General features: G+C 34.9%; 1 protein-coding gene across 1 annotated transcript in view; it reads right to left on the reverse strand.

The window, feature by feature from the left end:
- insrb (insulin receptor b) overlaps positions 1-25,817 on the reverse strand; it is an 85,684-nt gene that overhangs the window by 45,151 nt on the left and 14,716 nt on the right. The window contains exon 2 of the mRNA XM_067415667.1: positions 7,220-7,768. Coding sequence (XP_067271768.1) covers positions 7,220-7,768 — 549 coding nt within the window. The remainder of the gene's footprint in view (positions 1-7,219; positions 7,769-25,817) is intronic.

The following is a 25,817-nucleotide window of genomic DNA, read 5'->3' on the forward strand; positions in this document are numbered from 1 at the left end:
ATACACAAATAAAAACAAAAAAAAGAAAATAAAAAATGTAAAAAAATAATATATATATATATATATATATATATATATATATATATATATATATATATATATATATATATATATATATATATATATATATATATATATATATATATATATATATATGGGATGCAACAATACAGTTAGTCCACGGTTCAATACACACCTCGGTTTTTAACCATCTATTCTTAGGCGACAGTAACAGAAAAGGGTTAAGGAGAAAATGTTTTTTTTTTGCAATACTCTTTCTTTATTTTTCTTAAAAGACTTGAAAACCCTTACTTAAACTTAAAACTTCACTTAAACCCTTGTACACATTCCCAGTGTATTGTATAATATAAAATAAATATATATAAAGATTTCAGCTCAGAGATGTACATTAGCATTTAAGTAAGAATTTGAATGAATACATGTAGGCTAAAATTAAATCTACATATCCTTCAATATTAGGGCTGGGACAACGCAATACAACGCAAAAAATACGTCGACGCAAAATATGCGCGTTGATTCGTCAGACTCAAAATAAAGATGGCGGCGCCGGAGAGTAGTAGCAACCATAGATGTACATAATAAAGTATATTATGTAATTAAGTATATTATTTATTATGTATATCTATGGTAGCAACACGAGTGGCTCCTCAGACTTTCAGAAGTGGGTTGGCCACAGTCTATGGGGTTGGCGCGCGGTGCGCACGGAGCATTACAGGTATGCGCGCACGCGTTTTGTTGTCACGGCTACATAAACAAATTTTTGCACACAGGAAGACAGTGGTTTTGGTAATATTTGATGTATTTTAATCACAAAAACAAACGTTTGCATCAAGTGAAAGCATCGGACACATTGGCTACGTTACATAATAAGCTGTTTTAAATTTAAAATGTTTAATGTCTAATCGCGCTGATGTGACCGAGGGTATCCATCCTTAAGTGAGCAGTTTCAGCCCAGGACTATTCCGGTTTTAAACGGAATATTGGCGCCCATAATGCACTCTACATGTAACTTTTTTCACTGTCATGCCGCGGATGCGCGTGGCGTTTCTGTTGCGGATCAGCCACGGGGCTGCGTGGCGTTTCTGTTGCGGATCAGCCACGGGGCTGCGTGGCGTTTTCTCTGCCTTTGCAGCGTGTCTGACGCGGCGCTGCTGCTGCTATTGATGCGGAGGGAAGCCCTATTCCTAATGTTAAACATAAATAGCCTACTGATACAGCAAAGAAAACGTCGGGAGTAGCCACATATCCATGGTATTGACGGCAAAATAGGCTGCATAATATTTAGTTCTGTATTGACAGTTGCAATATTTCAAAATCGATAATTGACGTTTTTTATTATTACAATTAGGCCTATATCTGCATTTATGTAAACCTACAGACTTTCAAACATGAAAATGTAATTTAATAATATGTATTCGTGTCAAAATGATATATAAACATCTTTTCCTATTCTATTTTGCCTGGAGACGCTCCCAACACACGTGAAAAATAGGCGCTCTTCTATTTCCAGCATGCACGCGTTTTCCGCGCGTCACAGGCAGTGTGCAGAACCTGTTAACATGGGAGCCGAAACAAAAACGGACACGCCACGTAGCCGAGACGCTCACGCTTGCAGTGTGTCCCCGGATTTGATTAACCAACTTGTTGATATTTAATCGATGAGCATAGCCTTAAGGCTGAGTTGCATACATAGAAAAATCGTATGTTTCTTTGTTGTAGGTTAATACTTATTTATTTGTGTGTGTGTGTGTGTGTGTAGCCTACTATGTTTTCAAGGTTTTATTGAATGCATTGCTCTTGTATAGTCTTACTTTGGAATTTTAAGAGCAATAAACATATATTGCAACGTTAAGGAATTCGTTTTTTCATTCAGATAATTAAATCAACATGTATAAATTGCTATTAGGCAATTAATGGGGAGATAATCGGTAATCGAATCGTAACCGAATCGGACAGGAAAAATTAATCGTTAGATTAATCGATGCATCGAAAAAATAATCGCTAGATTAATCGTTTAAAAAATAATTGTTTATCCCAGCCCTATTCAATATACAACATTGATTAAAAGCTACTGTATTAAAGGTGTTTTTTTATATTAAAATGATTTTAGAGATGATTTTAGATCTCACAGACGCACGCAATTTTAGTTTCACTTTAGACATAACCGACTGTGTTTATGTTAACCTTGTGTGTATTTGACAGTATTAGTCCAGTAATCACGTGTATTTGAGAGACGTTTAGTGCGCGCGCTCAATGCAAAACAGTGCATAGCACGCGAATGAAATGTTTAAACGGCCAGGCTTTAAAACGCGGGTAAACGCCCCTTAACTTTAGTGCATATGATTGGATATTTGCTCATATCAGCGCGTAGACTCACAGGCACACTCAAACAGAGCCGAAATAAACTGAGAAATATTTCAAACGGAGAGAAATGGAAATAATGAATTAAATGCACAAACGAAATTCACCAAAGCATACTGAACCGTGAATACCGTACCGAACGGTTCAATATTATACTGAGTATTGTGGTAATAATATATATTTATAAAAATAATAGTATATGATAAATATAAACTAAATATAAACATCCAATCTACAAAGAATACTACTACTACTACTAATAATAAATAATGATAGTAATAATAATAAATTATCATAAAGTTCCACTACTAATAGTTATTATTATAATTATTATAAAAACAACAACAAAAACATCAATAATAATAATAATAATAATAATAATAATAATAATAATAAACCATATTATTTGCTTCTATTAATTATTGCTCTTATCAATTATTGCTCTTATCAGTTTCAATCCCAATAATCCCAACATTAAACACACTATTAAGTCATAATTAACACATATTGTTTGCTATGAAACCAAAAGTAAGTCTTGTCAATGTTTGCATTCGTTTAATCAGGTTAATGTGCGGTCAGGTTAATTGAGAGTGATTGATCCAGACAAAAACCCAACTAAAGTCCACAACGCACAGAGCTCTGACATCATCAGAGGGGAACAAAATGGCTATGACAACAAAAAAGCGCAAACCCACGGCTGCTGAACTTTGACCTGGTTGCGCAAGAGCTGCTGTCGGCGCAACAGAACAACGCTCACAATAACAGAACACGATGTGCCAGAGGAAAACATATCACTGATCTGACAGCAGATCTGCGGCCTGTACCGTCTTCTGTCCGACACTCCGCCTCTTCCCATGTTTGCGTTCATGACGTTTTTATGGAGGAATAAAAGGCCGACTCTGAACACTGCTGCTCCATCGAGGCCCGAGACACTTATCTACACTTTCTTTTCTTCAAAGGAAATAAACGTTCCTTGAGATACAGGCTGAAGCATGTCCGTGTGTTTATGCTCTTATTATCACTTGTACAACAAAACACCATATTAACCAAACACTAAACATTTCATACTTCAAGCATGTTGAGCTTTTTTCTTTCTGTCTAGCTAAGAATGGAAAGCGACGCTTACAGAAGCACCTGCACAGATTTTATCTTTCCACTTAACCTCGGTCTGCATCCTCCGTCTGAACTCAAAACGGTTACTGACATTAAATGCCTGCTCGCACAGAAAACTGTGTATTGCATTCATAAATGGATTCACTTTGCCATGTTAATTCATTTGGTAAACATATTCAGTTGAATCAGTGCAAACTGTTTTAAGCATTTAAGAGACAACATGAAACAGAATTTGCAGCTTCTTGGTTTTATCTATTAGGAATTGATTGGAAAAGTTTTTAGGCAAGGTTTTTTCTGGAGAGGATAACGTGGTGATAAATAGAGGGTTGGGATAAAATGGGATATAAAAATGAATAAAACCGAATAAAAAAGAAAAAATAATAAAAATAAACACATTTAAAATATAATAATAATAATAATAATAATAATAAATGGCTGAAATAAATAAATAAATAAATATTCAATCAATCAATCAATCAATAAATAAATAAATAAATAAATGGTTGGGATAAAAAAAAAAAATATTATATAAAATGTAAATAAAATAATATACCAGAAAGTAGAGGGCTGGGATAAAATGGGATGGAAAATTTATATTAATAATTTTATTAATAAATAAATAAATACATAAATATAATGTAATAAAAAATCTAATCAAATAAAACACCAGAAAGTAGAGGGTTGGGATATTTTTTTAAATTAGATTAAACATTTTATAAAATAAAATAAAAAGATATATTATATATATATATATATATATATATATATATATATATATATATATATATATATATATATATATATATATATATATATATATATATATATATATATATATATATATACACACACAATACAAGACTAGACATTTAAAAAAAACATGGACATTAATATTAAAAATATGAATCCATATAAATAAATACATATTTATATGTATTAAAGTCTAGAAATAAGTGCAAAATAAAGTCAAAAACCTTCCACCTGGCACTGACACTGACTGTTTCCACTCCTTATCTGTGGAAAAACAGAATTTCTTGGAGGAACAAGAAAACATTAATGTCAGGCTAAACAAACAAACATGGACAGGTTGTGTTTATTTGGCATGACAGAGTGCGTGTTTCTTTGGAGATACGATATCTAGCTGTAGGGTTACACACCCGCTCACCCCAGCACCTGCCCAAATACAGCGCCATTGCATCATACTCTAGAAATGGGGTTTCGCTTTGGCATTAAGCCCGACTAAACTTTCACCTATCACATGACAAAAACTGTGTTGATTCATACATGCATGCTGCCCTTTGAAGAGCACGGGACCTTTATTTGGGCTGTGCGCAGCTGGTCTTATTGAAGAACCTGACCTCATCCATACGAATGCAGTTGTGATATCACTAATAAGGGATGCACCAAATGACACACTTTCAAACCAAGCGGTCAACGTTATCTGACGGCTTGTTGATCTTAAAGGGGTGCTTCAGCGTTGGCAAAATGGACTTTCCACAAAAAAAAGAAACGAAGAAGGCCTGACAAGAGAAAACAGAAAATGAGCTGTTGTCTTCCCTTTTGCCAAATAGGTAGAAACACTTAAAACACCCACAATGCACTGGGCATGTTGCCATCCAAGGCCAGTCTCAGTCTGGTATGGATATGCTAACCAGAGTCAAATACAGCCATGCTTTAGAAGGAAATACTTCTTGGCAAACTTTTAGTCATAATGGTGTCGAGTTGTAAAATATTGTGCATTTATTCTAATAGATTCCTTTTGATTTATTGTTGATGAATTATGACAATTTTTACTTCATGGTGTCTATATTGTAATAAGCTGCACCTTTGTAAGAGTGCATAATATTTTACCTACATCTTTTTGAATGACCAGCCGACAATAGCAAAGCTCCGACATTTCAAAATAAGAGTCCAGGTATATTTCAGGCTTGATCATAATTAAAAGTCCTGCATTTTACATAAATGTTGTTTTATTTCGGGTTTGTTTCCCCGGTTATTATTGGTAATTTGCTTACACAAACTGTATCTGGCATTTCATTTGCATATTTAATAACGCAAACTCTTGTAGTTTCTCTCTAAGCTGCCCCATGACAGGAAGGAAAGCTTAAGAACATAATTTAACAATAATTTAACTAGTATCAAGACAATATTATGTTCATTACTGTTAACTAAATAAATATTTAATAAATGATTAAATAAAGTTTGAAGCAGAAATATTTAAAAAACTAGGCATAGTTTTTTTGTTCTAATAAATTAAATAATTGTACTCATAAATGTCTCCTTTATTTAAATAAAAAAAACGTTATTTGATAACTTATTTCAGCCCTTCAGTTTTTTAATGCACTTTTCAACTTAAGAGCACATGTGCTTCTGTTCCTCAATGCGTTTAAGGCTGAACAGACTCATTGAGCCCTTCCATATCATTTCCTTCCAAAAAGAGCTGGAAGTAAACAAGGCACTTGAGCTGAATCATGTTGAGTGGGGTGTGAGGTGAATAGCGAGCAGGTGCGGTACACGCTGAACCGGCGGACAAGATTTGTATTGGCACAGACTGTCCTTCAATGTACCAGACTGGCTTCCTCCAGCCAAACATAAGTGCTATCTCGCTCACATACGCACATTGTTCATCTTTGTTATTGTAGCTTTGACTTGCAAATCAGCCAAGCTGTCACCCAGAACTTATGTTCACTAGGGCTGGGTAAATTTAAACAAACAAAAAAAAAGATTTCCAGATTCTAATCAATTCTCAGTTTAAGAACCGATATTGATTTTTAACATCACAAGAAGCTATCTTTTAGGTGAACAAACTCTGGTGTGGTTAATGGACCAAAGACCAAAGACGGGACATGATGTCCCAAGATGTTAGCCTGACGAACCAGACCCACATCAAGATGAAGTTGGGTCTGGGAGCACACCGTTGGCAGGGCTCAATCCGAGGGGCGGGATAAACGGTTGTCTTTTAAACTCCCTCTGCACGCAATTGGATAGTGCTACAACCAACCAAAGCAACGAAGGTGAGGCGGAGCTAGTTGATAAAATATACTTTGGCCGTATCCGGTCGTCAAAACTCAGAACACGTCTTCATTTTTTAAGAATGACTTCAGTGCCGTTCTTTGTTCTTTTCTCAGAGAAAAGCTTAACTCCAAGTTTTCCAGAGTCGCGACCAAAGCATATTCGAAAGACCGCCGCTCGCCAGCTTCTTTGTTTTCAAGTAGCACACAGAACCATCGCAACTCTACCGTCATTATGTTAAACCCGCCCACCGACTCTATACACGATGTGATTGGCCCGACCAGAGTTTGCTTTTTCCAGCTCGCAAGCCAACAGAGAGTTGCTAGATGACCCTGGCTGCAAATTAGATTTACTGCCGCTAGGGTGCGCCTAGATTTCTAGACTAACAAGATGTGAGCCTAAGCACAAAATGTGTGAACAGACTTAGAACAGAACTTTATAGCGCGCCTTCCATCCATTACACCTCAATAAGCTTTCAGCACTATATTACAACATCAGTCCAAAAGCGACAATTTAAACACTTTCAGTATCTGGAAAAACCAAGTAAAAGCTTCCATGGTGATTCCGAGAGCCAAACACAATATTGTTTCCAAAGTAAGGTTGCACCAATGCCTCAGTTTCAGGGTAAATATCAATTGTGGGCAAAGTATGCTAAAAAAAAAAAAAAAAAAAGTACAAAAGCAGCATTGAAAGAAGAACAGATGCAACTCACTTCTCTGGCAATGGTGCTGGTTCCAGCAACGCTCGCCGAAATTCCCGTTGATGGCGGTATGTTTGCAGGTCATCGTTCCCTTGATGATACTCGGGCAGATGTCTCCACACTCCCGGTCATCCTTGTTTGCCACAATGAAGTTGTCCTCCATCGAGTCCGAGATCTTGGACCAGTCGAGAGTGGACAAATAACAGAGGTCGGGGTTCTTCTCGATGCGCACCGCTCCGCGTGTGATGTTGGTCAAGCTGTAGAGGCCGATTTCCTTCAGCTGGATCATTTCGAACATGACCAGGGCATAGTTGAAGAAGAGGTTGTTGCCGCGGATGACAGTGAGGTTCGGGAAGAGGTCGCCGAGACTCTCCAGGCCGTAGACGCGGAAGAGGAGCAGGTAGTCCGTAATCACGAGCAGCTTTGGAAAACTCAAGCCTCTGAAGTCCTCCGATCTGGTCTTGAACATGAGCAGGATCTTCAGGTGGCCATCGATCACCGTGCAGTTCTCGAGAACGCGCAGGTTGGTCGCGTTGTTGCGGATGTCCGTGCTGGGGCAAACTGCAAAACACGAGAAAGTATAAAGTTATTAGCATGTGAAAGTGTTTATTTGGATGCAACTGGCAGAATGCTAACATCACACGTCATGTCTTTAGCAATTTTTTTTATATTGCCAAAATTTGAGGTAACTGTAACTGCATTTCCATTACCCTTTAAAATGTGCAAATAGTAATTTTTAATTAAAAATATACGCCAAATGGAGACACGTCAATTCTCAAAAACGCAAAAAATTATAATTATGCTTGCGTGGTGTTTTTTCAGGCAATTTGAAAAGTAAATATTTCGCAAAACCTTTCCTTGCCATCAATGTTGGATAACGCGCCTAGCCGACATCTCAAAATCTGTATTTGAAACTACTTCTTGTGATTCACTAAGCATTTTAAAGGGCAACATAAAATAAAAAAAGTACATGCTGAGTCCAGTGTTGAAGTAGTTTGTAAGTTATTCTATTATGCTTCTCTTTTTTTTTTTTCTTTAGTGTATTGTTGCTGTTTGAGCAAGAATAAGGTCTGCCAAGTTACAAAGCACAGTCAGTTCAAAAGAAATTATTCTCTGAACTCTCTGAAACACATCGATTGCACTTTTTTTTTTTTTTAGAAGACTATCATAATATTCCTTATTTAAATAATTCCCGCCAAAGGCACACGCAAAATAAACGGACGGGGCCTGGTCGAGTTGCGTCAGTAGTTTGTTGAAACTTGCGGTTAAGGTAAGGGGCATGACATTTCCAAAACACACTTGAAACGGTTGACCAATCGGTTCTCCAGAAAAAAATGCGTTTGGGGGGTAAAATGTGTGTTATTTTGGGAAGGTTGCCTGCTAAAATTTGCACTCATGGGTCTATATATCACATAATAGTCGCTTAAACCCGCGGACATAGAAAACAACCAGCGGGAAAAAACGCGGACTTGGCAACACAGTGCAGTTGAGCTCTGTGTACATTTGACAATGTGTCACTCCAGTGCTCTGATTGGCTGTAGGTCTATCCAATTGAGGTCTTTCCTGGTTCGGTTGAAACACGCCCCATAATCACAGCCCAATGGAGCAGTTTCAGACTCATATTCTGACTAGAATTGAGTATTAACACGTCAGGCTAGTCTATTATGCCAATATTAATCTAAACTGGCAAAAAAGGAAAATAATTTATTCATTATTTTATTATAAATGTATTTTAAACAAAATAGTTTTAATATATCATTAATTGAAAAAACACAATTAAATAAATGTAATGTTTACATAATAGCTTTTTTTACATAATGTTAAAATGCATTAATTAAAAATACACATTATTAATATAATTGTTATCTATATTAATAATACTGATATTAAAATCAATATTACGACTATTATTATTTTTTTTACCATTGCAATATTTTTTAACAATAACATCATCGTTAATAAAATTGTGTATGATTTAGCCTTCATATATATATATATATATATATATATATATATATATAAATATATATATATATATATATATATATATATATATATATATATATATATATATATATATATATATATATATATACATATACATACATACAATGATATAATAAAAATCATCTCAATTGATGAGATTGATGTGTATTAAGCTGTACTTGGAAAATGCAAAATTGCAATTATTTGTATGACAATTAACCGCCCACCACAACTTCATGTTCACGTAAAAGCGCACATGAAGGCCATCCTAACAGGAGCATGAAAGATTATCAACACTGAATAATGCATATAGCGTGTCTCCGAGCGGCTGCTTTTCTTAGTCCATTCATAATCCAAACCCGCACACGCTGAGACGAGGCAGAGAGAATTCATTAGCAAAGCGATTCTCGACAAGAGAGCATCTGCTAATGGATAACATCAAGCAGAATTCCTTTCAGAGCTGCTCCATTGATTCAGCATCAAAAGAATTCTCACAGGCCTTTTTCAAGGGGTGGGGGTTTCCTCGCGTCGTGTTGGAAATCATTACGAAATATTCACCGCGGCCTATTCATTTCAAACGCTTAAGTGTACTAGAAACGCCCATTTTAAGACACTACAAGACTAAATCATTAAAAAGAATGACGCGCAACGTGGTGGAACGTGCAATTTAGAGATTACGATGAATTCTCAGCAGCGAAATCTCAACTCCAAGGACATCGCGGGAAAACAAAGGGCCTTTCTGACAAATGTTTTTCTCGTGGAGACAAAGAGAGCATGTGATTTGTGGTGTGAGCAGGTGTCAAAGTCTGAGACTTGGCTCATCTCAACTGACTCCATCTTTCTGCAGGTTAATGGTTTTCACATAACAGCCTGAAATGTCAGTTTTACCTCATTGTATCATGATATATCAGCGTAATATGGATAAAACCCAAATAAACCCACAAACTTGCTGTTAAGGATGCATGTATGAAATTCAGCAAACTTATCGAGATTCTGGTGCTTCCTTCAGAGCAAAGCATACATAGAAAATGCTAACTTTTGGGGGTGAATTTCTCTCACACAAACACACACACACCAATATTTTTCATATTATACTAAAAATAAAATTGTAAAAAAAAAAAGATTTTTAATGAGTTTTATTTTTATTTTGTAAACGCAGTAAAAATTACTATGATAAAAAAAAATTAAGTAAAAAAAATAAAAATAATTATATATATATAATAAAAAAAATATAATAAAAAAATAAATAATTTTATATATATATATATTATATATATATATATATATATATATATACACACACATACATACATACATACATACATACATACACACACATACATACACACATACATACATATACATATACATACACACACACATACACAGTACCGGTCAAAATGAAACATTTTTATTTGATCAAAATAAGGTAAAAAAAAAAAAAAAAAAAAAGTGAAAATTTTATTAGAATATAATCAACATAATGGTTTTTTATTTTATTAGAATTTTTTTTAATCTGATTTATTTCTGTTATGCAAAGTGTCATTACTCCAGTCTTCAGTGTCACATGATTCTTCAGAAATACTTCTAATATGATTATTTATTATCAATAAAAAAAAATGATAACCCGTGATACTTTTTTAGGATTCTTTGATGAATGAAAAGTTAAAAAAGAACAGCATTTATTTAAAATAGAAATGTGTGTAACCATAAACGCTGCCGTTCAAGTTTGTGGTCAGTATTTATTTTAATTCTTTTTAATAAGATGAGTCTTATTTCAAAAACATTAAAATAAGTAATATTTCCAAACTTTTGACCAGTACTATATATATTATAAACAGTACAACCAATATTGCCTTTATATCACCAATAATGAAAATGTTATATAATATACAAGGTGTTACGCTTTAGAATATGAAAATGCAAATTGTTTACATTGAAAATGTGCTGAAATGTTTATGTTCAATCCTAAAAATAAGCCTTAATATCTTTAAATTAAAAATAATTCCTCCTTGTTTGATTATGAAGTAATATGGCCTCTATACGTGTGAAATTTTTACGAGATCAACTAGCTCAATTATGCAAACCTGATTTCCCTAAAATAACCAACTTACTAGATAAAACTGACACAGAAAGTAATGATCTTGTGAGGTCTGTAAAGCAACATTAGGACATTAGGGCGGCTGAAGACTCCTCACCTTGCTGACTTCCTGACACAAACTCTAATATTACTGCAGCAAGACTTCACACACATACGAGAAATTGTTACATCAGGTCCCTAAAGATAATTGAGCAAACATCATAAAATGGCAACATCTCTCCATAGCAACAAGTCCCAGCATGCACAAACAGAGCGTTTGCCAGACAAAAATGCACTTCAGCCTGTTTACCTCTGAGGAATAGTCTTGAGGAGAAAATAAAAATATCACTATTAAACAAATAATATCTTGCTACATTGCCAAAGCTCAAGGACTTCCAGAAAATACTCAGCAAAATTCAACTATTGCACACACAAATTAAGTTGAAATATTCTACATTTTCCACAAAATCTGACAAACTCCAAATAATGTTTAGTGTTCAAGAACATATCACACTTTGAGTGCATTTTATTTCCTATTCATTTAAACTGCTGATGTTAACGTGTCTAGCAATTAACAATAAATTAAACAGAATTTAAAAAAAATACTACAACTTAAAACTAAAATTTTCTACAAACTAAAGAATATTCTAATAACTTAACATGGCTGAATTGTTAAGGTTAATAAATAGCACTAAAAAGTGTGTAAAAATTAAGAAAATGGGAATATTTTCTTCTCTTTCAAAAATGCTTATTTGTGAAAAGTGCCGTTCAACAGTTTTACAACCCTCACAAATTGCGTGCCAAATATGGGGCATTAAAATAATTTTAATATTTACTTCTTTTTTTTAAGTCTACCCTCAGATCAAATAGTGCTGACGTGGAGAAACATCGTCTCATGAACATTATAAAAGTAAGAAAGTTATACAAGTTATAAAAGGCTTTTCAAGTCCAGAAATCACCAACTTCACCATGAATTCAATGTAGCAATGTTAACTGTAACCATGGTATTGTGGCAGAAATAGCCAAATGTTTTTACATTATTAATTTCAGGGTTCACACAACCTTTTAAAAAAGTGAAAGTCAGGCACTTCTTAAGGACTCTAAAGCATAGACTGTAAAAAAAATATGGACGTAGTAGTGTCCGTGACGTCACCCATAGGATTCCGATAAGCCGTTCTGAAGCTTAAAGTAGGGCCGAGCTGGGCGTTGCCATCTTGTGAGCGAGTCATCGCGTGTCGGCAGATAAATGGCTATCCACTTGTAACCACGCCCTTAATTATGCAGAACTTTAAGGCTTTATATAACGTAAACGAATGAGTTATAAAAAAATTCACCCCCCTCAGAGTTGTCATGAAGATCAAAATTAGCCTTATAAGCCAAAACCACAAATTGTACCAGGCTGTAAACATGTTTTTTTTCTGCTTTAAAGTTGAGAATTTTAACATGGGGCTCAATGAGATTCTGCTCCCTTCTGGAGCCTGTCCCTAGTGGCCAGTTGAGGAATTGCAGTTTACATTACTTCCGTATTGGCTTCAAGAGAGATCGCGGGAGGTTGCCGCTTGCTCTAAAGACTAAACTAAAAGTTTAATTCTGGTACAATGACTTGTAGGAGTGAGTGGAGCGGAGCTCTTTTGCATATTCATGAATCAAAGAAATTCCACAGGAAACACAATTTTGGTGATCAAAGTGTTTAATTTATAAAATATTTGATTGAAGGGGGACTTTAAAAATAAATAAAAACATGAAATTACCACTATTGCCATTAGTTGTTGGCACTCCGGCAGATAGATGTTAGATATTTTATATTATATATATATATAATTTATAATAAAAGTTTGTAAAAATCACTATTATACAATATCCCATCATCAAGAAATCAAATTTTGTCAAAACTTGGCTCTCTTGTGTACTGAAGTACGAAGCATGAGAACAGAACAACAGCGGTGCACTTAAGGGTAGAATATTAAAAACTGGTCCTATAAAATTATGTTTTTGTTAAGTTACTGTTGTCAGTAAAAGTTAATTTGACCTGCATCTCAACTCAAACTCAAATATAAATATATATACTTATTCATGCAAAACAATAGTAATTTCAAGATTAAATTACCTTTATGATTAAAGATCCCAATCAAACGCTACCAAATCAGGTGCTTGTGCTCTCAAACGATAGTCTGGAGCCCTGAAAGCGCTTAGATCTGAATGAGGACAGGGTTACATTTTATTGTGTTGGTCAACATTTCCAAGGTCGGCTGTAAACAGATATGGAGCCTGTTTGTTTAAATCGCATGAGACCTCAAGCGCTTGTCTGTTCACACACTTTCCAAACTTCCCCTTTTCTTGTTCGCTAAACAACTGAAACTGCGTCCACATGGAGAGAGGGAAGCGTCCTGCCTCAGCCTGACTGAAAGCGGACACCTAGCCGTCATTTAGGACCCTGATTTATGGGTGTCACCGCAGTGACGTCAGGTTTTAAGTTGCTGCCCGTTTACGCCACGCTCCGGGAATGAACAGGGGGGCTTTTTAGATGCCAAAAAGAAGCTGCAGCTGGTCTAGTAATGCTTACTGGGTAATGTGCGACGAAATAATGACAAACTCCATATAAGCTCTGAAACAGATGGAGCTAATCAACAACAACTATCAGCAGCAAAACAGTTGAGTTCAACTTTATTGCTGCTGTAGGTGAAATATAAGATCTGCAGTATATACAAGTCAACAACTAAAATACCTCAACTACAGTACAGTCATAGAAAGCAAGCAACAACTAGTGCATGTATCTAGAAAGATCTACAGATAAGCACAGGGAGCGTGTTGAGATGGCAACTCTGCGTCTGAAACACAACGCTGGCGCTTATCATGAAACCCATCAACCAGGGCGCAGACAACTGTGAAAGTAACAGCTTTGCGTTCAAACGCACACAGACGAGTTGCACGGCATCTAAACAGCAGCACCTGACTGCAGCTATGAGGGTCAACCGACACTGCCGAACTGCAGAAAATAGACCAGGCGACCTTTTTTTTGAACAATGATGTTTGAGAGGTCGTGCTATAGTTGGAATATATTCACAAAATAGCACAGACTTAAATGCATTACTGGTTTTGTAAAATTGGTACTGCACAATGGAAATAAGGACACAAATACTACTAAACTAAGCTAAAAACAAAATTTAACAAAAGGGGGAATCCTGAAACAAACAAATAAATCGATATGCATCGATATATGGTACAGTATACATTCACATTTTGCCAGCATTAAACATGAAAATACTTGATAGCAGTAACCTGTGTTGAGAAATGGAATGGTGTTAAACATGTTTAAAAGTTATCACATTAACTTTGGCAGCCCTAAAAATAATAATGACTCAAATGAAAACCAAACACACTGAAACAAGAAAACTCTTGAAAAGTAAACTAAAATATGATCAATTGAAAATGAGCAATACTAAGCTAAATTGAAAAGTTTAGGAACTAATTCAAATAGATTAAATAGATTTAATTAAAAACATAATAATCATAAAAATATGATGATTCCGAAGAAATAGTAGGCTACCCTAAAATAGCAACGATTATGACGCGATTTATCAATAATGTGTATTTTAGCATACTTGGACTGTCATATTGGCCAATCGCAGGGTTATTATAGTTAACTAATAAAATGAAAGCATTAAATAAAATAAAATTGTTGCTAGAAATAAAATTAAAATATTTCTGCTGTATCCAGAACAGCATATAAACTATGTACTAAAATAACTCAAATAAAAAAATAAATGGTATATGTATACATAGTAAAAAATAAATAATACATTTTTGCTTGAAATAAAATTAAAACAATTTCAGCTATAGCAAGTACAGTATATTAACGTCATGTACTAAAAAAATATTTTTTTAAACAAAGTATTATATATATATATATATATATATATATATATATATATATATATATATATATATATATATATATATATATATATATATATATATATATTATATTAATTTTTTATTATTTTATTTTTTCCAGCCAGTACAGTATATGTTAACTATGTACAAACATATATTTTTTAAAACATTAAAAAATAAGTTATTGCTTGAAATAAAATAAAACAGTACATTAATTATTTAAAATAAACTAAATAAAATATACAGACATATAAAATAATAATTTGCTTGAAATAAAATACAGTATATTAACTATTTACTAAATTAACTAAAAATAAAAAAGGTATACAAACATATATATTAAAAAAGTATTGCTTAAAATAAAATATGTCAGCTATAGCCAGGACAGCATATTAACTTAATATACTACAAATAACAAAAAATGGTATACAGACATTTTTTTTTTAAATGTTTTGCTTGAAATATATGAAATGTCCGCTATAGCCAGTAGAGTATATTAAATATGTATTAAAACAACAACAACAAATAATAATAATAAAAAATATACAGACATATAAAAATAATAATTAAATGTAAGTAAAATGAAAACAGAAAATATTAAAATAAAACAAATGTAAAATATAAATAAAAAGTATGTCTTATGGATACCAAAATAACTGACCAATCGGCATCCAGAGACTGTTTTCAAACCGCTTATCTGACGGTTGATTCATTCTGTGAAGCTTTTTTGGTTGAATCAGATCTTCTCAATAGATCTGGGCCAACAGCAACAGCTTCTGAGAAACTATAGCAGGGCCGTTTGTGAGTTTACATAAGGGCCGAGGGCCACACCAGAGACGAGGGGCCCGCGGAAGGGGCACTGCAGGTTACAAACATTTTTCCCCCCCATCGGCACACATCAGGCCGAATAAAAGGGGGACACTTAAGCTGTAACATGAGCCTCGCTATCCATGACGTAAGGCGAGCAGGACGGTTAGCGATCACACGCATGAATAGATGTGCCAATAGCCTCTTATGTGAACACAAACACACACCCAGACAATGCCACTGGAAATGTGACTTCCATAACAGGGCTGGAAATGAGGCTCGGGGGAGGAATCTCGCAAGGCAATCGAGAGGCTTCAACCTTCAACACCCACTCGAGGATTCAATTTCACACTCAAAGTGAGCGGCAAAACCTTTGCACTTTGGCTTTATTCGACAAGAAGATGTACTAGCCACGGATAAATGTGATGATCAGAAACTGGCCATCAATGCCTTCGCTACAATATCCCACTGTTTACGTGATGAGATGCTTCCTTATTTTTAGCTTCACATTCCCAATAGAGAATTTAATATGCTCCTAGCAATAGTGACTAGCGCTTGGAAATTGGAGCATGATTGCTCTTACACCACATGTCAGGAAGATCATGGACGCTCAGGGAAGCTTTAGCTAATCTTCAATTGCATTGCCTTTGTCTTCCCACAAAATGTAAATGATCGGTTATAAAGATATAAAGGTCTGTGTTATACAGTGTTCGGCCGTCCACCGCAGCACCTCCACTGTAGTTTTGCTTTTTTATGAACGAGCTGCAGAGTCGCAGTCGGATTTCATTTATTTCGTGATGAGAGTAAGGAGAGATGACTCTATCATCAATAAAACAGCTTGAGAATAATATCGCATGTATCATTACAGACTGTATTCATCGCCTGACTGTATGTACCTTGACGGTTCAGGACAAATACATGTACCGTTACACCCCTATTTAAATATGCCTAATACCTTAATAGTAACACAATTCATCCTATACATTTTCAGATCATAATCGTTGCATATTTTATACAACAATACATTTGTTGCAGCTAAACTATCAGGATGTATACTAATTTTGGTAGATGATTAATTTTTTTTTTTAAACATAAAATGATGCATTATTTTTAGTTAAAGCGGTCATGGCGTGATAAATAATAACACTTATTGATCTTTTGACATATAAGAGATCTTTGTACTATTAAAACATCCTGCAAGTTTCAGAGCTTAAAACATCTTCACTCTAAACAAAGCCTTTGTGTAATCAAGAACTGACATCACATGGGCAAAACATTTGCATATAACTTCATCTGGCAATATAGCCCCGCCCACTGAGAAGCCTAAAAGGAGCCACTCCTTAAAAATGTTTCAAAAAGTACAGACATTTCTGCACCTATATTGTTTTTTTTTCTTTTTAGACTTAATTAACATCATAAGTGAACTTTAAGAAACATATTATAATAAATATTATTAAAAAATAATAACATATTAAAATGTATAAATGTATACTTAATGGCAAGTTAAAAATGTTAGTTATAAATCTAAACTTTATAGCAATTCTTTATTTTTATTTTACTTATTAACATAAGATATATTGTGTCATGAAAATGTGAAAAAAAGGTCCTAAAACCTTTTCTTAATTTTTTTGCAAAAAAGTCCAAATGACTATATTACTACATTTCCGGCTTTCTGTGTTTTCACTGTTATACGGTAGGGGGCGCCGTTACACATCTTCTGAAAGAATACTACATCTCCCGATCAAAACACATAAAAAGAAGCAGAAACAAGCGATAAATAATGCGATCATCAACATTAAACAGCATGTAAATCAAAACTACTAATGTTACTGAATGAAATGTCGACCCAGGACGAGTTATAGGGCTGTGAAGCTTTGAAGTGTTGATGGACTCGATCTAACACCTGAATGACCTTCCAACCAAAATGACCTTCAAAATTTTGGTTGCCATAAAAGCCGATTACGTGAAGAAATAAATCCTGGAATGTTTTTCTCAAAAAACGTAATTTCTTTTCGACTGAAGAAAGAAAGACATGAACATCTAGGATGAGATGGGGGTGAGTAAAATATCAGGAAATTTTCATTTTGAAGTGAACTAATCCTGTAAGATAAAATTAAGCAATAGCTTTAAAAGAAGTTCTGAGGTTCTGCTTCCCACAATGCAATGTGTCATTTCCAAACATTCAGTTTACTTTACATAAGCCATTACAGAAAACGGTCTGTTAGTTTGTGCAAAACTCTGACTGAAACTCTGACTGAATAATCTCTCGGACTACTAAAATGTTCTCAAGTGGCCCGTTAGTAGTAGTATTGCTGATGATACACAACAAATTTAACACCAGTTCAATAACAATTTCCAAAAAACAAAAGCAAAAGGTGCAGAAAATTCCCATTTAAATGGCAAAAAAAAATCTGAGCTCTTAAACCACTAAAAGATGAGCCCGAGAACATCTTAATTTTCTGCATCATGCAATCATGTCGCAAGTACAAGCAATGGAACGAATGGCTTTTATTTAGGCTAGCTTTTGACCAGCAGAAAATGCTTTTAGCCTAAACACAGGGAAAAAAATCAGTCTAGGCCTAAAAAGCCAAAGGATTTATCTGTCAGGAAGCCAAGTTGCACATGACAAACAGGAACGTGGATTCTGTTTAAAATGCAATTTGTAGCATTTTTGAGCAGAAATTTATTGTGAAACAGCGAGTGCATCAAATATCAATAGCTGTGGGGTAATTACGCTCTCTCTGAAAGGCTTCTGCCCCCATTAACGCTGAAGAGACACTAGAACACATTTCCTAGTGCTTCTAAAAGCAGCTACGAGGCCCTCGGGTCATCGGGGACGCGCCTTCCGACAGCAGAGGTATGCTCCTCATAGCACACTGCTCCAAAACCAGATGGGATCTGGCATCTTGACTATTTGGCTATTTCTTTCAAATCCAGAGGAGGCAGCCACGTTTCTAACACGCCTTAGAAGAGCAACAGTTTTAGCGAGGTCTAGATCTACATGACTAATTTCTCTGTGAATTTTGACAGCCCACCAGTTAGGCCAGAAACACATTTTATGTGAATATGAATTCCAGAACGCAAACACAACCAATGGCTGTGCATAGTTCTTGCATTACTGAGGTGCTAACAAAAAGTTAAGAATGCGACAAACATGCACATTTCAGAAGGGAATGCATGAAACTCAGTGTAGGTTAAAACCATAGACAGTAAAAAAAACTAAAATGGACAACGTACTCTCTTCCACTGAAGAAAAGTGAAGCCGCCAATGTCCAAATATGGCACTGACGTGAAGTTGAGCCACAATATCAAGGCCCCGTCCACACTCCCACAGAATTGGTTAATACATTTTACAGCACAACAAATTATTATATCGCTGTGAAATAACCAATAATGTATAAAATTAAATGTATGAAATTAAATTTGGAGCTCAAATCTCCTCCTGAAAATCCCGGAAAAAGTCTGTTGGTGCCTCAGAGAAGCATTTAATCTCAGCTGTTAATCATGATGTCACATCCCTGTTTTTAAAGCATCAAATAACTAACCAAATCCAAACTTATTTTTAAAAAAACAAACACTTGAACTTACATCCTCTTGATAAAAACTACCTAAAATGACAGAAACCATGTTTGGAAAAAATCCATTTGAAGCATAATTTCTTTAGCTTGTCTCACATCCCATTCGATCACATGGAGAGGGCGGGGTTTACGAGCTATACTGGGATAGCCACCAGGGGGCGATGGAAATGTTTTAGCTTCACTTTTCAGGACTTGTGTGGCACACATGCTCAAAACATTAATATTTTAATATTTTTACATTACACACCGTCTGCGTACTAAACCCCTTTCCAAGAAGTTGCGTGCAAGTCGTCGCCTTGACTGATAAAATTCATGAAAATTACAGTCAGACTCCAAATATTTAGGCCGATCTGTGAAATCAAGCTAGCCTAACTTAAAATATCATCATTCAGATAACTTGCAGGTCTATGATTTCTGCAATGCAGTAAATGCAGATGGAATGGAAGAATCAAGTCATTAAAATGGAATTTAGATTAGAACGGAACACTTGCGGAATTTGGCAAACTTTGAATGGATAAATCAAAAGTATGGCAAATAATTAATACCATTTCTAATAATTACCAGTTCTGAGCATTTATATCATAAACCCAGATAAATGAAAAGACAACAAAGAATATGACTTTTAAACAGTTAAACCAATATAAAATTAAACCATTTTAAAGGGCCCTATTACTGTTAAAATTTCAACAATTATTTTCTTTATTTTATTATTTTTTGATTATTAAGATATATTTATACAATTAAAAACTAAATTTAAATGTTCTATTTTATAGGGCACTAAAGAGATAAATTTTTGGTAAACTTTTAATAAATTGTTGTTAAATAAATTGTACAAGTTTCATGGTTTTGATTAACAGCACATTTATTGTTTTTGACTGCTAAAATTCAATGCAGCTTAAAATGGAATACAGAAACATTTAAATCAATTACAAATTTAAAAAGAGCGCAATTGGGGGGGGGGGGGGGTACAATTTGGGAAAAACTAAATGGATTTCATTGGGTATTAGTAACTGCATAAAGTATGTTTGAGGAATTAGTTATGCTAAACATTGGTAGCAAATCCACCACGTTCAACATCAAATTTGAGAAAATAGTTGTCAGACTTAGACTTAAGTATTTTAACTGATCACCTAGAATGACGTCTTGGGCCACTGCGTCACACCTAGCCATGTGCACTGCCTTAAGTTAACGTGTCGAGCTACACTGTGTTTGGTGCCATTCTTTTACACTTGGTCACACCGTAGTTGAACACACGTGTGTTTTGCGTCGACGCCCCTGTAAAAAAACAGTTTCGACCAACAGCTGTACCTTTTGCAGTAATGCATGTCTACGACGTCAAATGCTACCAAACATGCGTGAGAACTTATACTACACAACATATTGTGTGTAGCTGGGGGAGGCATAAAGGATTATTACAATGTTTTTCTACGTCAAACACTAAGCTCCTCAACGCCATGCCATGTGAAGCACACAAATCTCATCAGCATTTGCTGCTAACTTGGCTGCATAAAGCAACCGCAGGACGCGTGTTGATTTTTTTCCAAGGCATCTTGAAAGCAGGATGAAGCTAAGGATGAAAAGCTGCAAAGAACCAAGGAGACAAAAGCCAATATTGATCAGTTGAGAGCGCTGATGGGCGCTGCGTGTTTGGGTGAGACTGTGCGAGATGAATATGGCCATTGCAGTGCCGCCCCTCCCCTGCCGTCTCTGGAATCAGTCCACACAGTTACCGCAGGGAGAGGAGCGGCCGAGCGTCTGCAGGGAAAGACAGGTCAATTTAATGGGCTGTTTGTCTGTTCTGGAGACCACCGGCTCAGACTGACTGCTGCAGGGTAAGCCCACGTCTACCCATAAACCCACAGACCCTGTCAGACTCTATGGCTCATCATGAAGCAGCTTTGGGTGGTGTGTGGGGAAAACGAGGACTCTACTGAACCCTTTAAAACAGAATGAAAAAAAAAATGATTTGAATGTTTGAACAGAAACGCATTTAATAAAACCAAATTGGACAAAATAGGACAGTATCAAACAGACCATAACATAACCAAACTGTACAGAAATGGAAAATATATTTAACTAAACCAAAATCAAGCAGAACCAAACAAAACGTAATCTAACATAAATGACATAACCAGAAGGAACCAAACAGCGCAGAATAGAATAAAATAAAATACAGAACAAAAACAAAAAGAACTGGCTAATAACAAATAGAACTCAATCAAAAATGTAACCAAATCTTCAGGTAGAACCGAACAGAACCTTAAAGAATTTGGATTATTGACAAGAAACTAATAGAATTGAATCCTAAAGAAACAGAAACAGAAGCAGAAAGAACCAAATAGATAAAATCGAATAGATTAAAAGAGAAAGAAAAGAAGAACAGAACCCAACAGACTTGCAAACAACTACTAAAACTGAAGAGCAAGCACACAATAGAAATCAATGAAAAACAGATAGAACCAAATGTAACCCTACTGAATACAATCGGTTGGAACTGTAAAGTAGTTGGATTCTTTTCAAAGAAACGGAAAATGGAAGAAACAGAAAGAACCAAATAGAACTGAGTAGATTTAAATAAAAAGAAAGACCAGAGAACGGAAAAAAACGCAAATTAAATGAAATAGAAATCAACGAAAAACAAATAGGACCAAATGAAACCCAGCTGAATGGAATCGTTGAGCATTTGGATGATATTCAAAAAAACTAATAAACTAGGGATGCACCGATATGAACATTTTTACCAATACCGATAACCCGTAATTCTTATTCAGAAGCTGAAAAATCTAAATCCATATTTTTTCACATTTTGAGAGTCTAATTACAAAAACAAGTCTCAACATTAAATCCATGTGCCAAGCACACAATTATGTTCTCTTATGTTTTATATAGCCAATGTGACACACTTGTGCTTAACTGTATTTTCCATTTTTGAAGTGATTCCAATTATATTTTAAGCAATTCAAAATCACAGCGAACAGTGCGCATCTAAAGTGTCTCGGCTGAAGGAAATTATCCATTATTTATCGCCTTTAATATCAGCCAAATTCGATAAATATCGATAACTATAACATTAAAAATAAAGATATATCGGCCAATAGCGGTACACTGTAAAAATTTTTTTGGTTTTTGTCGGTTTAACTTAAAAAATTAAGTAACCTGGTTGCCTTAAAATTTTGAGTTTATTGAAATTAAAACTTTGAGTTGATACAATGAAGGAAATTTGTTTAATAAATAGAAACTCAAAATATTATTGTATCTGAACCACATAAAAATTTTTGATAAATCATGAAAATAGCACTATTTGGCATGTTTCGCTGCGAAATCAAAAAACACACACAATCACCCAACATGCTTACAAAATCTTTTAATAATACTTTAATAAAGGTTGTCGAATCTCAAAAAATGTTAATTGTATTAACTCAAAAAAATGTTATTTCAATGAACTCAAAATTTTAAGGAAACCAGGTAACTTTTTTTCTAAATAATTTTTTACAGTGTATGATGGCCGATATATTGCGCATCCCTATAGAACATAATCCAAAAGATACCGAAACAGAAATAGAATGAATGAAAAAAAGAAGAAAAAGAAGAGAACTAAAAAAACAGAATCCAACAGACAAACAACTGAAATTAACCAAACCAACAGAATTGGCCAGAACCAACCCGAAATGAATCAACCTAATTGAATAGAATCAAGCAGAAACTAACAGAACCAGAAAGTGTTTCAATTATTTTCAAGGATTCTAACAGAACAGAATCCAAAAGAAATTGAATCAAACAGAAACAGAAACAGAAAAGAACCAAATAGAATCAAAACACACAGAGCCAGCTAGAACTGGAAAAATATAATCAAAGAGAATAAAACAGAAGTGTATCTCCAAGTGAAACTTTATTGATTTCGCTGCAGCACTTCTCCACTACAAACTTTTTTCACAGCACAGAGGGAGCCCTGTCATAAACAATGTCCAATATTCAGGCATCTATGAATATTTTTGAACATGTACCTGCAGCATTAGACAGCAATGAAATATCAATTCATTACGCTGAGTCTAGCAGCTCGACTAATATTTCCACTGTTTGTTTTTCCGTTATACTCTGTTGGAGTCTAAAAAAGTTTTCTAAAAGATTTCAAATACACGAGCATGTTGGTTTTTCCATACTGGATATCCTTGACCCAAACAAGGTGGGACACGTACTGAACCTGCAGACTCTGAGAAAAACCCACAAATCACTCACTGTCGGCTCAATGGACCTAACAGATCCCACAGCGCATCGATCTACAACCAGGTCAAAACATTGCAAGGTCCAACATTTTTATTTATTGACAACACAGTAGCATTGGCTTCATGACGAAAGCCCAATTCGGTGGAAACATCTCTGCGAAACAAAATGAATCAAAGGATAGTTTCGGTGTTTCTGCCATGACGCTATCCTCCAAGCATCCCACCGTCTACGTGACCATGTTCAAATATCTCATGGGCAGTTGGGCACTTGACAGACGACTCCAAGTTTTCGGCTTTAAAACAAGACGTTACACAGCACTTAAAAAGGGAGAAAGGATCTAACCACCAAAGCAAACAAATAAAGCTTGGCGAGTATGCCTTGCTTTATTAACAATAGATACACTGTTTCCTTTCCCACTGTAGTAAACCACGGTTAATTTCTTGCCCTGGTTGGCTGCCAAGTGCAGTACGAGCCGTCGCCTCGGCGCTTGGCTCGCTTTGGACACATTTCTGAAGTTTTCCTCTCACGTTGAAGCATCTGACACAAAGAAAGTCTAAAACGCTGTGAGCAAAATTGCGTCACAAAATGTTTCTGTCTAAAATGATGATGAATGGCTGAATGCAAAGCTATAAAAGACTCCAGAAACAAATTGTGTGCATCAAATCTCTGCATAAAGTAATTTAGTTGTTTCTGAGATGTCATTATTGCAAAAGAAAATCATGTTGATTTCATGTTGCATTAAGTGCAATAACAAAGCTGCACAATGATTTTCCAAATCATTAGAGGTTTACAAGAAAAAAACATTTCAGCTAAACATTTCTAAGGGATGAACCAAATGGAAAATTCTGAAAAATCTTGATCCACTTGACTGAAAACGGAAACCGAAAATGGCTTTTATAAAAAAATAAAAAATAAATAACTTCTTATTTTTAATTAGTTTTTTTGTATTGCTTTATTGTTGGACTTTTTATATTTTAATTCAATAATTTTACTAGCCAATACAATACAATAACCTTGAATTTTATAAAAAGTAACACAAAAATATGCCTATATTTTCTTTTAGCCAAAAAACGAAAATGCCAGTTTCGGCTGATAATTTTCGGCAGCTGAAATGTATTCCTAACGAATGTTATGTTCCCTGTAAAAAAAGTTCCACAAAGATCAGCAAAGACACACAATGTAAGATATTTTTAGCTGAATTAAAAGAGTTATGCTTAAAGTATTATTTATTAATTATTTATTAATCAAATTTACTCATATAAAAGGTAAAAGCAATGTAAAAAATGTTAAAACAAAATGCAAAAAAGCATTACCAAAATGTAATGAAATAAGGTATTCTCAGGTATTTTCATACTAATAAAGTATTTTATAATGCAATGCTAATCGACATCACTGTATTGAATATTATGAAATAGTATTGTCTGCCTCATTCTATGAGAAGCCACATTATCAGCTCACAAAATCATGCAGCCCAAGTACAGATGTATATTACAAACTTACAATTTCATGTTTCCTTTAAAACTCTAAGTCCCTTTTTCTCAGTTAAAGAGAAGGCCAAAACTAGTAGTGTAAACGCTGCATAAAGAAAAAACCTCTGAGCAATCAAGTTTCCCTACCAAACATTATTTATGCATAAATGGATTGGATGAAAACCAGCCGGCGATAAAGGTGAATGAGTTTGCATTCGCACTTACAAACCGTACAGACGCAAATAACTGTAGTCAGGCATTGTTTTTTGTGTGTTATCCAGGTAGGACGGCTGCAAATACGCGTTGTATGAGGGGGAAAACAAAACCGTGGATGACAGTGAACTCTCTCACCTCCTCTTAAATGAGAAAAACTCTGGGACGACGTGCCGTCTGACAGCAGCGCTCGGGCATGGAGCCACACACTCACAAAGACACCCGTGCTTTTGGCCTCGGGTGGGGAACGTGGCCCAGCAACGGGAATGTTCACTTTTGTAACGTGGTCTACGGACAGCATTAGCACCAGAGAAACGAATACATGCACAACTAAAAATAGACCAAATAACCTCTGATTT

This window comes from Pseudorasbora parva, chromosome 14 (assembly GCF_024679245.1).
Source record: "Pseudorasbora parva isolate DD20220531a chromosome 14, ASM2467924v1, whole genome shotgun sequence".
NCBI classification, from domain to species: domain Eukaryota; kingdom Metazoa; phylum Chordata; class Actinopteri; order Cypriniformes; family Gobionidae; genus Pseudorasbora; species Pseudorasbora parva.